Consider the following 13,678-nt stretch of genomic DNA (forward strand, 5'->3'; position numbering starts at 1 on the left):
ACAGAAATTTTTCTGGCCAAGGGCAAGGATGGGAGAGCCCCAGAGCAGGGGTCAGGAGGGCAGAGTTCTAGGCCAGCCACTGCCATGGATTCCTGTGAGCAGCTCTCATCCCCAGTGACCCTAATTCCTAGCGGAGCACAACACATAGTTGCTGAGACTGCTTCCCAGGGCCCTTTCAGCTCTATATGCTGTGATCTGAGTCTACAAAGGCCTCTCCTCTCCCTTCTTAGAAAATATATGCCATGGCCTCGACATGTGTCTCTCTACCACCAATGTAACCAGCACTATCTGGAAACACTCAGAAACCAATGTTTCTCAACCTGTTAAAATTATCATCGTTCCCTGCCCCTGCCCCAAATGAGCTTTTAAATGCCTTTTTTTTCTTTAATTGCTCCACCCAGTGAAATTTTTTAAAAATATTTTTAATTATTTATTTTAGAGAGAGAAAGCATGTGAGCAGGGAGGGGCAGAGGAAGAAAGACAGAGTCCCAAGCCAACTCCTCACTAAGCAAGGGCCCAATGCTCTGGGGCTCGATTCCAGAATCCTGAGCAAATGACCTGAGCTGAAACTGAGTCTGATGCTTGACTGAGCCATACAGGCACCCCAACCTGGCAAAATTTTAATACCATGAATATACTGTACATATTTTTAGGTACAGTACATATATCTGCTCTTAATACATTAAAAACCAAGGTTTTCACTAGCCCCCCCCCCCAACCAATTTTCATCCCCCTTGGAGGCAATATAACCCTGCTGAAAAGGTGTGACCTTGACTGAGCGGAGGGCTGCAGCTAGGTATGGAACACTAGTACAGTTATTTGTCCCCAAACTCTAAAAGCCATAAACACATTCAAAGCCAGGGTTTTGAAGATAATCCATTGCACAAGCCTGAGTGGAATCAGCCAGACCTCCAGCTTCCCTAAGGAAAACAGCAGCTCTCCACCCTCCTCCCCAGACCACAGTGCCTCCTGCTCCAGACCCTGCCCTTGTTCTCACCTTTGCCCAGGGCTCCCACTCCATTCATGTGGGTCCCAGCAGTAACAATGGGAATGATGAGAACAAGGTGAACTCTGGGTGATGTTGTCCAGGAATCATTAGCATCTACTCTAAGCGCAGAAACAACCAGGCCCATGGCAGGATGAAGCCCTCATTCCAACGCACTTGCATCACTCCCACCCCAACAGGTTGTTCCCCTTCACCTTACCTTGGCACACTGGCCAAATAGGTCACGAGTTTCCGCAGGTCTTCCTGTCTTATTCTGTCATGATTGCTGCGAGCAGGGAAGGTCAGGATGGGTCCACCTCGCTTATCACGGCCCCCTGCAGGGAGGAAGAGGAGGGCTGTTAAGAAAACCAGCCAGAACATGTGTGGTGAACAGCTGTCTGAGTGCTGGAGGAAACAGACAGAAATACAGTGCCTGGAGAAATGCGGTCACTGGTCAAGTGAAGGGCATGGGGTTTGGATGTGATTAACATGGGTAACCTTGGTCAAGTCTTTTGACTTCTCTAATATCTCACTGCAAAGTGCAGATGAAAATACTGATGAGCTTTTTACAGGGTGGCCCCAAGGACTGAGGAGCTGGCAAATGGGGAAGCACTTTGAAAAGTAAAGCCCTCTCCAAATGCAAGATGATAACGAAGGTGATGACTGTTCTTTCTGAGAACACAAGCTATTGAATGGACTGTAGTCTCTGGAAATTTAACCTTCAATTCACTTCTCTTTACAGACCTCTGTGAGGTAGAAGGACTCAGGATTAACTGACTACCCTGCTGAGAAACCCTTCAAGCATCCATCCAAGACACCACTGCTGGGAGGGTTTTAGATTCATAGATAGGATATTAAGTGTTCTCTGCACAGCCAAAGATCCACCCCTGCCTGTCTGCCTGCCTGAGGTGACACCTGTCACCCCTGCTGGAGGAGCACAGGAACCTTTATCATAAGGTTTCTTTATCAGAAACAAGGATGCTCAAGGTCTTAATCACTGAAAATGCATATGTACACACTATGATTATAAATGTTTTCTAAATACCACATTTTTAAAAACCAGGAAGGAGAGTATAGTGAAATGATGATTGTTGTTGTTACTAGAAGGCTGAGATTTTGCATCTTTGCTTTTTCTTTCATTTTTTTCCCTAAACTTTCTATTCATTATTACTCTATCCTCTAAAAATTTATTCTTTAATGGGCATTACTAGGAAGCAGGACCAAGGTCACAGGGGACAAAGCTAAGGTCTGTTCTTACAGGCCCTGATTGTTACACAAAGAAAACCTCTGCATCATGCTCACGGACTCCTGAACATCTCAAGCAGCTGCCTGACATCCTCCAGAGTGGAGACCACAGGGATATAATACAAGAAGGAGGAGGCATTGGCATGGCCATCACCAATTCTGGAAAAGAAGCTTAAGGCTCAGCCCTCTGAAGAAGAAATTATTCCAGGGGAAGACAGAGCCTCCCAGGGTCCCCATCCAAGTCCGAGTATAAAGTTTCCCTCTGTTTTAGGGTCTAAAAGCCATAAAGACAGAAGGGAGACTTGACAAACAAAATCCAAACCATTCCAGGATACTCCTAAAGAGGAAATGAGAAGACTGGCAAGAGAAAAGGATCAAACAAGATCAGGGCCACTGAGAGATCTGCCTTGATGAAAAAGAAAAAAATGTTTCAGCAGGTACCGCCATCATCCCCAGCCCCACACTGGAGCAGATTCGTGTAGACACACCACAGAGTTGGACCTGAACCCCCAGCTCCATACCACAGGCCTGGCTTTTTGTATGAATAGCCACCCCCCAGTCATCTGCCTTGGAAAGGACCCCCATTTCCCAACTGTCTTCCCAAGCAAAAGGATTAAATGGAAGGTTTCCCAAAAGCTGGAAGCATCTCCCATACCCTCAACCTTCCTCTCTAGCCTTGACCCACCCTAAGGATTTTCACTCTTAGATGGTTTTAACTGCTGTTGCTGCCTTTCTTCCTGACCTTCCATGGATGCAGTAGACCCATGAGAACATAGGGAGCCAAGGCTGATCTGATTGGCAAAGGCTTACCAAGGAGTTTAGAGGACTGCTGGCACTGTACTTCCTGAGCTAGAGCCAGGTCTGCCCTTGGAAGGAGTGTATCATAAATATGGCTGGGGAAAGTTCCAAATGGCAGAGGAAGGGGAAGAAGGAGAAAAAGCCTAGGCCAGTGCAGCCCCCACCCACATCCCCGGCCTTCAGGAAGCATGGATAAAGACTGGAGACTGGGCAGTAGGATCAGTCAGGGGTTTTTCAGAAAGGAGATAACCTTGTAAGAATTTAAGAATGTAGGACGTGGAGCAGGAAGGAGCATAGAGAAAGATAGTCATTGTACTGGAAAGAGTGGGACAATGGGTAGAAAGAGACCTCAGAGCCCATGCAAGGGGAGGGGTCCTGTTTCCTTCTCTGAAGCATGCTGACAGAACTCAAAGAGGGAAAAGGAAACAGATAAAGAGAGGGAGGAACTCAGCCTGCCTGGGGGACACTGTTCTATAGGTGAAATAGCAGACTAGCCCACCACCAATTCAGGATAGGCTTGAGATACTGGGAGAAAGGGGAGCAGACTATCACTGGCCAACGTCCCTAGAGAATGAACATTAGGCCTGTAAATGAGGTGGGCAAAAAGAGATGAGACAGGGAACTGGGGCATGATGAGAGCTCTGTTGTAAGGTCTAGCCATGGTGTCCAAGTTAGGTTCTAACTTGAGTGGAGGCAGAATAAAACTAGTGCATGCACAAGTGGGGAGGGCCCACTGAAGGTAGGAGATGTCCTGCTGGATCATGAGTTCCCAAGGAAGAGGGGACAGCAGATGTTTTGCTCATCTGATATCCATCCTTTCCCAATTTACGGGGAAACATCAGAAAGGGTCAAAGGTAACAGACAAAGGCCACAGACATGTTTATCAAAGTTAAGGTCTTGCATATGGATGGCCAATAAGGAGGTAGAAAATTTGGTACAAAGAAGGCAGCTATAAAGGTGTAGGATTTGATGGATAATTGACATGTGCACTGAAATTACAGAGGGTCATAAGCAGAGGTGAAGAATAAGAACCCCTTGTTGAAGCCTGTGTGACTTACAGAGGTGGATCTGGGAGGGTACAAGACAAAAGTGGCTACAAAAGTAGCCACGTTTTGAAAAGATGATACAAATGGTGGCAGGGTCCTCAAGGGTCAGTCCTTCACTCATGACATTCCTGCTGTGGGCCTATGTGTGAGAGGCTTTGGGGCCAGGAGCCACAGGACTGAGATAAAAAGGAAGAAAAAGGAGGGATGGTCTGATGTTCTCAAAGGCATAGGGGCAGGGCAGGACAGGGTTGGGGAAGAGATAAAGGCTAAAAAGCAAGGGCGAGTTAAGTCTTCCCTGATTGAGCCAGAGGAGGAATGGTGCTCAAAATTTTCAGGGGGCTCCAATTAGGGCAACTGGGAGAGGTGGGGAGTTGGGGGGGTGGGAATAAGAAAAATACATTGATGAAATTATACCAAAGTTTGCTCCATCTGACAATAGTTCTGAGAGATGTTAATGGATAATTTTTTTCAAGGGAATGAAGTTACTCTGTAGTTTGGAGATGGCTTCATGTGTTTAATGCACATGTGCTTTAATGAACATGGCAAATCTCCAACATGGTAAATCTCCATGAAGAAGCTATAATATGCCTTTCCCAAACATCAGATTATAGAACCCCTTTTTCTTTTTTGAGGCTCATCTGGTGGAACTGTTGTTCTATGGAACACACTTTGGGAGACATGGATCCAGGGTCTGAGATCATGCTACAGCAGCTGACTAGAGAATGCTGCTGGTAGGAGATAAGGAGGCAGAGAGGGACATCGGGTGGTGGCTGAGAGGAGGGCGTGACTGCACATAAAGATAAGAGGTGAAATGAGCACCATACAAGCAGCTTGCATAAAAAGCACAAACAGATACTGGGAGTAGGAGGCGCAGGCACTCAAAGGGAGCCAGAGAGGGCAAAGGGAGGCACACAGGCTGTGAATACAGAGCAGAATGGCCAGGCTGGAACGACAGAGGCTCTCTGAGGCACAGCCACAGAGCCTGTCACACACACGTGCACACACCCACACACAGAAGCTGGGGAGCTGCACTCACTGGATTCTTCCAAATGTGCGTTCCCATGGCAGCATGCTTTCCCTTGCCCTGGCCACACTGGGGGGACTAGCAGACAGGGGTGGGCACAACCAACAGTTTGTTTCTCCGCACCACCTTCCTTCACAGAAAGAAATGCAACTGCAACAATGCATTCTTCACTTCTGGGTTTCTTTGGGTTTTTTTTTTATTCTTACATTTTTTTTCTTTAAAAATCAGGTTGTAAGAGGCTTTATTGGTTTTTTTCTTATTTCTGTTTTGGTTTTTTGTTTTTGTTTTTCAGATGCAGCCAGCTGTTTCCCTCACATCCTCAGCATCCTTCCGGGGCATGGAAAGGCAATGTTCCCTAAGTCCAAAAGCTCCTGGCACTGTGCATAGATGAATAAGATGTACCCTGGGCTGCTCAGCCCACATTAGTACAGGGGAGTGAACTGCATGCCCCAGCCCCCTTGTTCCTGCTCTGGGAAACTTCTACCTGCCTCATGCTGGACCATCTTCCTGGCACATTGATTCTGTGTGCTCCCTTAGGGAAGGTCTTTTCTAGGGCTGGCTGGGCCCGGCCTCAGGGCTCCAGCTGAACAATCAAACAAGGGTTCTCATGTGTACTGCATGTGCAATCATAGGTCCTGGACTGATGCAGAATAGCATGGTGTTTGGAGGCTCAGCATTAAAGCCAGAAAGGCTTCCTAGAGGAGGCAAAGTGGGAAGTGACTTGGGAAGAAGAGAGGCTCAAGTCGGAAAAAAATGTGAGTAAATCAGGGCCAGTAGAGGAAGTTCAGGCACAGGAGACATGGGAGGATTAGCGGGATACCAAGCAGACAGGAGGGATATCAAGTTAAATGAGGCTCAGAGCCATAAAGAAAAAGAAGAAAAGATAGGATTGGGCTCTGCTTGGGAGTGGAGAGCACAGAATAGAGGGCTGTGGGTCACATCCTGGAGCCAGGCTATGGGCAGCAGCAAAAGTCGGGGGCCTAAGGCTGCCCAGTGGCTCTCAGGACTTTCACACATGGTCCTCCCACACATCCAGAAAGCACTCTAATCCAAGCGTGGGAAGGCTTCAGAGGTTGTCTTACCCACACCTCTAGCCACACCAAAATCACTGCCATGTGGTCCTGCCAAGGGGCTGTTCAGCCTGGGCTTCAGCATCTTCAGGGACAGGGGTTAGCTACCTTAAGATACATAAGCACCTAACACTCATGGGGAAAGGGAGCTTCTCAGCCAATGTCATCTCACAGCAACAGCAACACTAGTATCACTACTAATACTACTAATAATAACAAGGAGTGCATTCTGTACCTCACATATTCCCATTGCATACTCTGTCCTCACATCTCACCTCTACACTCCGAATCATCATCAGTCTCTCATCTTCCTTCTCAATATGCAGGAGACACCTGCTGCTTGGTTTCTCCTCCCCAAACCACCTCCTTTCTCTTCCTTCTCTCCATTTTGTCTGTTGCCCACAGCCAGGCCAGCAGCAGCTCTGGAGTGAAGCCATATACTGTGAGACGGTACTCGTTCCTTCCCTGTGATCCTGCCACCACTCCCTGTGGACTATCAGGATCACCCGGAGACAAATGCTCAATCCACAAGGTACAAGCACTTGGGTATATTTCTTTAAATGTGATCCTTGGTGGACACTGCCCTTACCCCAGCCCCTGCAGGAGGTTCTATAATGGAGGCCTACAATGGAGCTCAGGAACTAGCATCCACAGGGATGGCCAGTGCTCCTGTAGCTTGCCTTCACTTACATCACATGCCACCAAACTCTTCTTAAAGGTTCAGATAGTAAATACTTTAAACTTATGGCCATCTCAGCTCTGAGGAAATCACTCAACTTTGCTGTTGTAGTTAGCAAGAAGCCATTGACACTGCCTATAGCAGGCTAAACAGTGGCCCCCCAAAATATCAGGTCCTAATCTCTGGAACCCATAAATGTTAGCCTATTTGGAAAAGAGAGTCTATAGCTGTGACTATTCAAGGATCCTGAGATGGGAAGATTACCCTGGGTTATATGAGAAGGCCCTAAATGCAGTTACAGGTATCCTCGTTAGAGGGAGGCAGACGGAGATCTGACGCAGACAGAAGAGGGAAAGGCAATGGCACCACTGAGGCAGAGATGGGAGTGATGTGGCCACAAACCAAGGAATGCCAGCAGCCACCAGAAGCTGGAAGAGGCAAGAGGCAAGTTCTCTCCTAAGAGCCTCTGGAGATAGACCTGCTGACACCTTGGTTTCAGACCAGTAAACTGCTTTCGGATTTCTTGCCTCCAGAACCATGAGAGAACACATTTCTATTGCTGAACGCTACCAAATTTGTGGTAACTTGTTACACAGCAGTAAGACACAGCAATAGGACACAAATACTACCTAAACAAATGCACATGGCTGTGTTCCAATAAAATTTTACCTACAAAAACAGGTGGCTGGCTCACAGGGTAAAGTTTGCTGACCCCTGAATCAGACATTAAAAGATCCAGGTGCACAAGATGGGTCAGAGAGAAAAGTCAGAAATAAATATTTGGAAGCCATTATTCAGAAAAATAAATAGATACAAACACTTAATTGAGTTCCCTTTGCAAGGAAGGAGAGATAAAGAGGAGCCAGAAAAAATTATCCTCTCCTATCTGATCCACACAGAGATGAACCCAAATAAAACCTCTGGGAGTGTGTGAGGTAAACAGACTCCTCCAACTAGAGCATTTTCCATAGGGACCTCAGTGGCCCATGAGGGACCTAACTGGCCAGGGAGGAGTTGGGAGGTCAGCTGTATGTGTGGGGGTGCGGGTGAGAGGCTCCCACCCATGGTTGTGAGTGTCCTCCAGAACACCCAGCTGGGGGTCAGTGCCCTCTCTTCTCTTTCTGTCTGCTCCAGAGCAAGGATCCAGCCACGCCGAGTGCCGCATCACACCCCCAATTTCTCTCACACACCACAAAGCAACTGTCTAGATGCATGTGCACACACACACTCTTCCAGGTCCCTTACAGAGCAAAGTTCCACAGACACTCACCAGACACGAAGGCCACTTTTTCCTTTAGGATGGGAAGGACATCAGAAGCTTTCAAACCATCATTCCGAAAAGACCCTGTGGGATGACAAAACAGAAGGAATTGGGATGAAAGAGGTCAGATGGCTGAATTCCTGGGTACCTCCCTCAGAACCCCAACCCCATCACGCACCACAAAGTTGTGCCTTGTTCAGGTGCTACAGCCCAGCCCAATGGAACCAATGGAACAGGAGAAGGTCCACAACACAGAGGACACTTCTACATGATGCCAGGCCATGCGCGTGTCCCTTCCAGGGAGAGGACAGTCCAGGTCGCCCCCACCACACATACAAAGTTCCATGCCTTGCAGGCAAAAGCCACAGCCCTGCTGCTGTGGGCAACTTCACGACGGGGCTTTTTAAAAGCCACTTTGTACCTCTTTGCCTAGCATGGTGTCCGGTACACTCAGTAAACACCAATGGAACAGGTTAATTAATATCAGGATGGACCACAATACCCTAAGTAATTGTTTTTGCCTTTCCTCTACCTGGCACAGGGACTCTTAAGTTTTCATTGTACAAACTGTAAAAGTAAACCACCATATCCCTAAGTGGGAAGCAAAATTGAATGCAATAACCCTTCTTCCTCCTCCCCTTCAATGTCACCCTCAGCAGTCCACAACAGACAGGAGGTGGGGAGACACTAGTCTCCCGGGAAGTAAATGCACTCCCTTCTTCAGCAACTCATTCTCTGCCTAAATCTCCTTTCTCAGCTGCAGAGTTCCTTCTGGGGTCCAGCTGACTTCCTATTAGAAGGTTGGAGGCAGAGGCCTGGGGCTCACATAGAATGGAAAATAATGATGTGCCTGGAGAAACAATAGCCTCAAAGGACAACCCAGCCCAGTACCAGTACAAGGCACGTGGGAAGAGAAGCCCCCGCGTGCACACACAGACACACATACACATAAAACCGCAGCCAGCCCACTGCAGCCTTACATTTAGCCCAAGCACCCCACAAAGACTCTCAGGGATAGCCAGCCCACACCCTCTGAGCCGTAACTGGGATCTCTGCTGTGGATCACCACCAGGGACATCACACAAAGCGACACCGGAAGAGAGGAGGTTCTGCATCAGCTCAGTGTAACAGAACCAGGACTACCGGCAACCACTCGGGTGCCTTTCCCGGCATGGCTCACTCCCTTGTGGTCCCAATCAGATAATCTGCAGAGAAACAAACTGGGAAGATGGTCCCCACTCAGGGCAGTCTCAACCTCTAAACCCTGACTGCTTCGAGACTCGCCTGGGAATTCTGGCAACAGCCCAAGGCTATGATCACTGGCCTAGGGAAGGGAAATAAGCTAGTTGCACACTCAACCAAGGAAGAGGAGAGATGTGTCTCCAGAATGCCAGTCTGCTGTGGTCGAGGGTTATGCCTTAACCCCAGACAAATTCCCAAAGTGTCTCTGACCATTTCACCTATTTCTTCTTCATTTTTTTTCGCCACATGAAGACAGTGAGCCTATTCATTCATCAGTCGCTCCCCTTTGCTGCTCCACAGGACCTAATGCTGGAATAACCCAGTACAAGGCTCACTTTGAGAAGAACGTGGGCCAAAGAAGAAGAAAAACATAACACAACAACAACAACAACAACAAATCTCTAATGATAAGCATTGTTTGCACAGATCTTTACACTCTGACCTTATGTCCCAACACAGAAACTATTAAATCTCACTATTAGAAACCACTTAGAATCCATATAAATTATTATAGAATTCACAAACAGACACATAGGTTGTTTTTGTTTTTGTTTTGTTTTTTTTCCCAATTCATGCAGTAAGATGTTTCAGCTTCCTCGGCAGGGGAGAGCCCAATCCAGCTTTACCAACTAGACAAGGATCATCTTTAGCTGGTGCATGAGTTGTTTGTGGAAAAGGACACCTCTGCATTAAAACAGCCTGTTTTCTTTTTATTTTATTTTATTTTATTTATTTATTTGACAGAAATCACAAGTAGACAGAGAGGCAGGCAGAGATCAAGGAGGAAGCAGGCTCCCTGCTGAGCAGAGAGCCTGATGCAGGGCTCGATCCCAGGACCCTGGGATCATGACCTGAGCCAAAGGCAGAGGCTTAACCCACTGAGCCACCCAGGCGCCCCAAAACAGCCTGTTTTCATATGTGAAATACATCTTTGTATACATCAGTTTTAAAACATTTTCCTCTCTATCACTATATACACCTTCATTTCTATAGGAAAAAATTTTAATAAGAAAAGTTAAACTTCAGTCCTGTCTGCTTCCAGATTTTTTACGAGTTCAAAAAGAGGAAGGCCCAAACAAATGCGATTTGACAAGAATGACATAATCCTCTTTTCTTCAAAACACCTATCCTATTTTTTCCACTGCTCTTCCTCTCCCGATCTCCCTTAAAGTATACAAGATGGCTCTAATTCCATGAAGTTCCCAGACATTAAAGAAGACCTTGGAATTCATTATAATGGAAGCATAAGATTTCCTATCCTTCCCCCCTCATGGCTCCTACCTGTGGAGGGAGAGCTAGAGGGAGCACTGAATTCCATCCTTCACACCCCACCCATCATGCCCCACCTCTTCCTTCTCCCCTCCAGACTCCAGGGCCTAAGAGAAAGGCAGTGGCTCCTCCCCTCCGCTTGTAACCATTGGCCATTGGCCTGAGTAAATTTCAGTATCTTGGGTTGGGCTGGTCTAAGATTCCCAAGGCTTCCTCTTCCCAGGCCAGAGTCTTCCCCCATCTGGTTTAGACCACAGCTGAACTACCTCCCAGGTTGTGAGCCTACCATAAGAAAACCTAAAGTGTCTAGATTTACAAAATCCTTAACTAGGGGATAACCCTTTCCAACAACAACAAGATTTTTCACATTATAAACAGATTTGCTCCAGGGTTTCTTTAAATAGAAGTTGCCTTAATGGTTTGAATTAGTTTTTCATTTGCCAAAAATTGAATTACAAACAACTTTTCAACAATATATGCATTATGTAAAGCCAAGTAGAGCTAAACTAATTAGCCCAGCAGCTCAGAAGTTGGCGACCTTGAGTAGAAAACCTATTTGCACTGGCTGAGGGTCCTAGGTATCAATTCCCCCTGGCCCCTGTGAAGCCAGCTAATAAAGGAGAAGTCCATGGAACACTAACTCAAACAGGACCAATGAAATAGCAACATATTTTCACTATCACGTACATGTCTGGGCAGCCTCATAGAAAATGTTCAATAAATATTTGATGAAAGGATAAACAAATGAATGAAATGGTAACCCTTTCTCAAGTGACATGCACAAGGTCAGTGGCCTCATCTGTCACACCAAGGGCTGGTGATCCACATAGACGATCTCCAGGGTCCCACTCAGCTCTGATAGTTTGAGGCTTTTTAAACCTTTTCTTCATATTTATTGGCCTTTAAGATCCTCAGATTATCAGATCAATATGCTTTGAGAGAAAGTACTGGAAAAAAAACTCCCAGCAAGGTTCAATGTGCTTTGGGAAGATAAACAACTCTTCCCTGGCCTCTCAGGGCATTCTTTCCCAGGAATCAGTTTCAGGGTCAGGATGCCCAAGACACATCAACCCATTTTACAGACAGCCCAAGTTACCAAAATGGAAGGCTAGTTATGGAAGAATTTCTGTGAGGCACCCGTACCTCAGAGGCAGCAGGCAGACCTGACCTGCACTTGCTATCTCTGAGCAAAGTATATTTGATAATAGCACCATGACCCTACAAACTCTAGACCCACTGTAGATCAGCTTCCCCCCTTAAAAGAAAAGCCTGTTGAAACAGCAGCCCCCTTGTTAGATCTAAAGAAAGACCAAGAAGAAATAAAAGCCCCTGTGCTCTTTGGAGTTACTGTAGGGAAAAAAATAAAATAAAATAAAAAGAACCAGAGGGCACTCTCAGGGACTTGACCCAAGGTGTGTTTCCTGCTTTCTCTTAAGGACAAAGGCATGCTTCACTGGCATTCAACACTAATCCCACCCCATTTGTGTCCTGCTGCTGTCAGAATTACGAGCCTGCTGTTCGGTTAATTAGCAAAGTTGAAATGCTCCGCATCTATTAGGGAAGTAAAAATTACCACAGTCACCTCCCCAGGATCTCCAGCGTGGGACTTCTCTGAGCCCCACTTCTACCATGTCCTCTCTCCAAATGTGCTGTGCTTACATTGCTGCTGCCTGCTCCCCTTGACCTCTTCCTAGTCAGCCTTCCCCACGTGGCAAAGTGCCCCTCTCCCTCTCCCCGGCTCCCAGCCTCTGCAGGACCCCACGTGGCAAAAGCAGGACTGGCCCTGGTGTCAGAGGTCCTCCGTCTGTTGTTTCATGGTTCCGGGATCGCAGGGAGGATCCCAGGGCAGCTGTGTGCCTTGTGCCCCATGCTAGGCTCCTCTAGAAAGCAGCGCTGATTTCTACAAGTAAAGACACCAGCAGCTAAGTTTTGAGCAACTGGAGGTGCAAGCCACCAGGGTGCCCATGAATTGTTCTTTATTTCTTTTCGGTTCTCAGCCATACCCCCTTAATGTGCATTTACTGAGAAGTGACTGTGGAAGTATTTTAATATTATCTCATTGCCTCAATTGGGCCTGACCCTGTGTCACCTGTGCTCAGGTAGGTCTCCACCTCATTTTCCCCCTCCATGCCAGTGTGTCCAGCACGGAAGCCTTGATCAGAGTGGCCCTGACTCACTGAACTGCTGCACAGGAGACAAGTGGTTTCAGCTGAGAGTTCTAAGAGCTCATGAGGCTGAGCCTTAGTTTGGGTATAATTGGGACTGTTTCCTATTTCCACAGCCATTCTTCCATCAGTTCTTCATTGAGCACCTATTATGTGTTAGGCCTTACGTTAGGCCTGGTGGTTCTTAGACAAATAAGCAAGGGACCCCACTCTCCAGGGGGCTTGCAGGCAGAGATGGACAGGTATGCAGATAGGATGGCGAGCTGTTATTAGAGACAGGATATCACCTGTACAGAATGCAAGGGAACTCAAAGGAAAAGTGCATCTTAAAGCCTTCCTACTCAAAGTAACAAGCCTCCCCTACCAACTAGAATCTTGCTAGAGATGCATAATCTAGGCCCTACCCCAGACTGCAGAATCAGAACCTGCATTTTTACAAGAAACCCCAGTGATTCATATGCATGGTGCATTTGTGGAAGATCTATATACCAACATCTGTCTTCTATTTCAGAGCTGCCTCAGAGGCAGAGATGGATACAAGCACCCTTTAGCCTAGTCTAAACAGAACCTCTCAAATCTGATCTAGAGCTGCTCGTCACCCCTCCCACCTCCATGACAGGAAGACCCCCTCGCCACCGCCCAACAATCCCAAAGACTCAGCCACTTTCCTGGAACCCATCACCCAGATTCAGCTCTGGAGTAAAAAGGCTATGGGAGAGATAGAGGAGTTTCCCCTCTGGGGCACTGAAACTGGACCATGTCTTGTTTTTTGGCAGTCGGAGTGGTTATGAATAATACCTGTCCAAGCTGCTCCGGATTTTGGTGGCTTAACCCAGTCCTTCATGTAGCAGATATTTTAGTTTTGCAACAAATCTCCTCACCCTCAGAGCCCTG

At 47.1% G+C, this 13,678-nt stretch overlaps 1 protein-coding gene across 23 annotated transcripts in view; it reads right to left on the reverse strand.

The window, feature by feature from the left end:
• Nucleotides 1-13,678, reverse strand: part of KALRN (kalirin RhoGEF kinase) — a 659,936-nt gene that overhangs the window by 463,631 nt on the left and 182,627 nt on the right. For all 23 annotated transcript variants that reach the window (XM_045088796.1, XM_045088794.1, XM_045088793.1 and 20 more), the window contains exons 2-3: nt 8,118-8,192; nt 1,206-1,320 (exon numbers count right to left, since the gene is read on the reverse strand). In XM_045088796.1, coding sequence (XP_044944731.1) covers nt 1,206-1,320; nt 8,118-8,192 — 190 coding nt within the window. The remainder of the gene's footprint in view (nt 1-1,205; nt 1,321-8,117; nt 8,193-13,678) is intronic.

This window comes from Mustela putorius, unplaced genomic scaffold, assembly GCF_011764305.1.
Source record: "Mustela putorius furo isolate JIRA1106 unplaced genomic scaffold, ASM1176430v1.1 tig00003834_pilon_pilon_pilon, whole genome shotgun sequence".
NCBI lineage: Eukaryota > Metazoa > Chordata > Mammalia > Carnivora > Mustelidae > Mustela > Mustela putorius.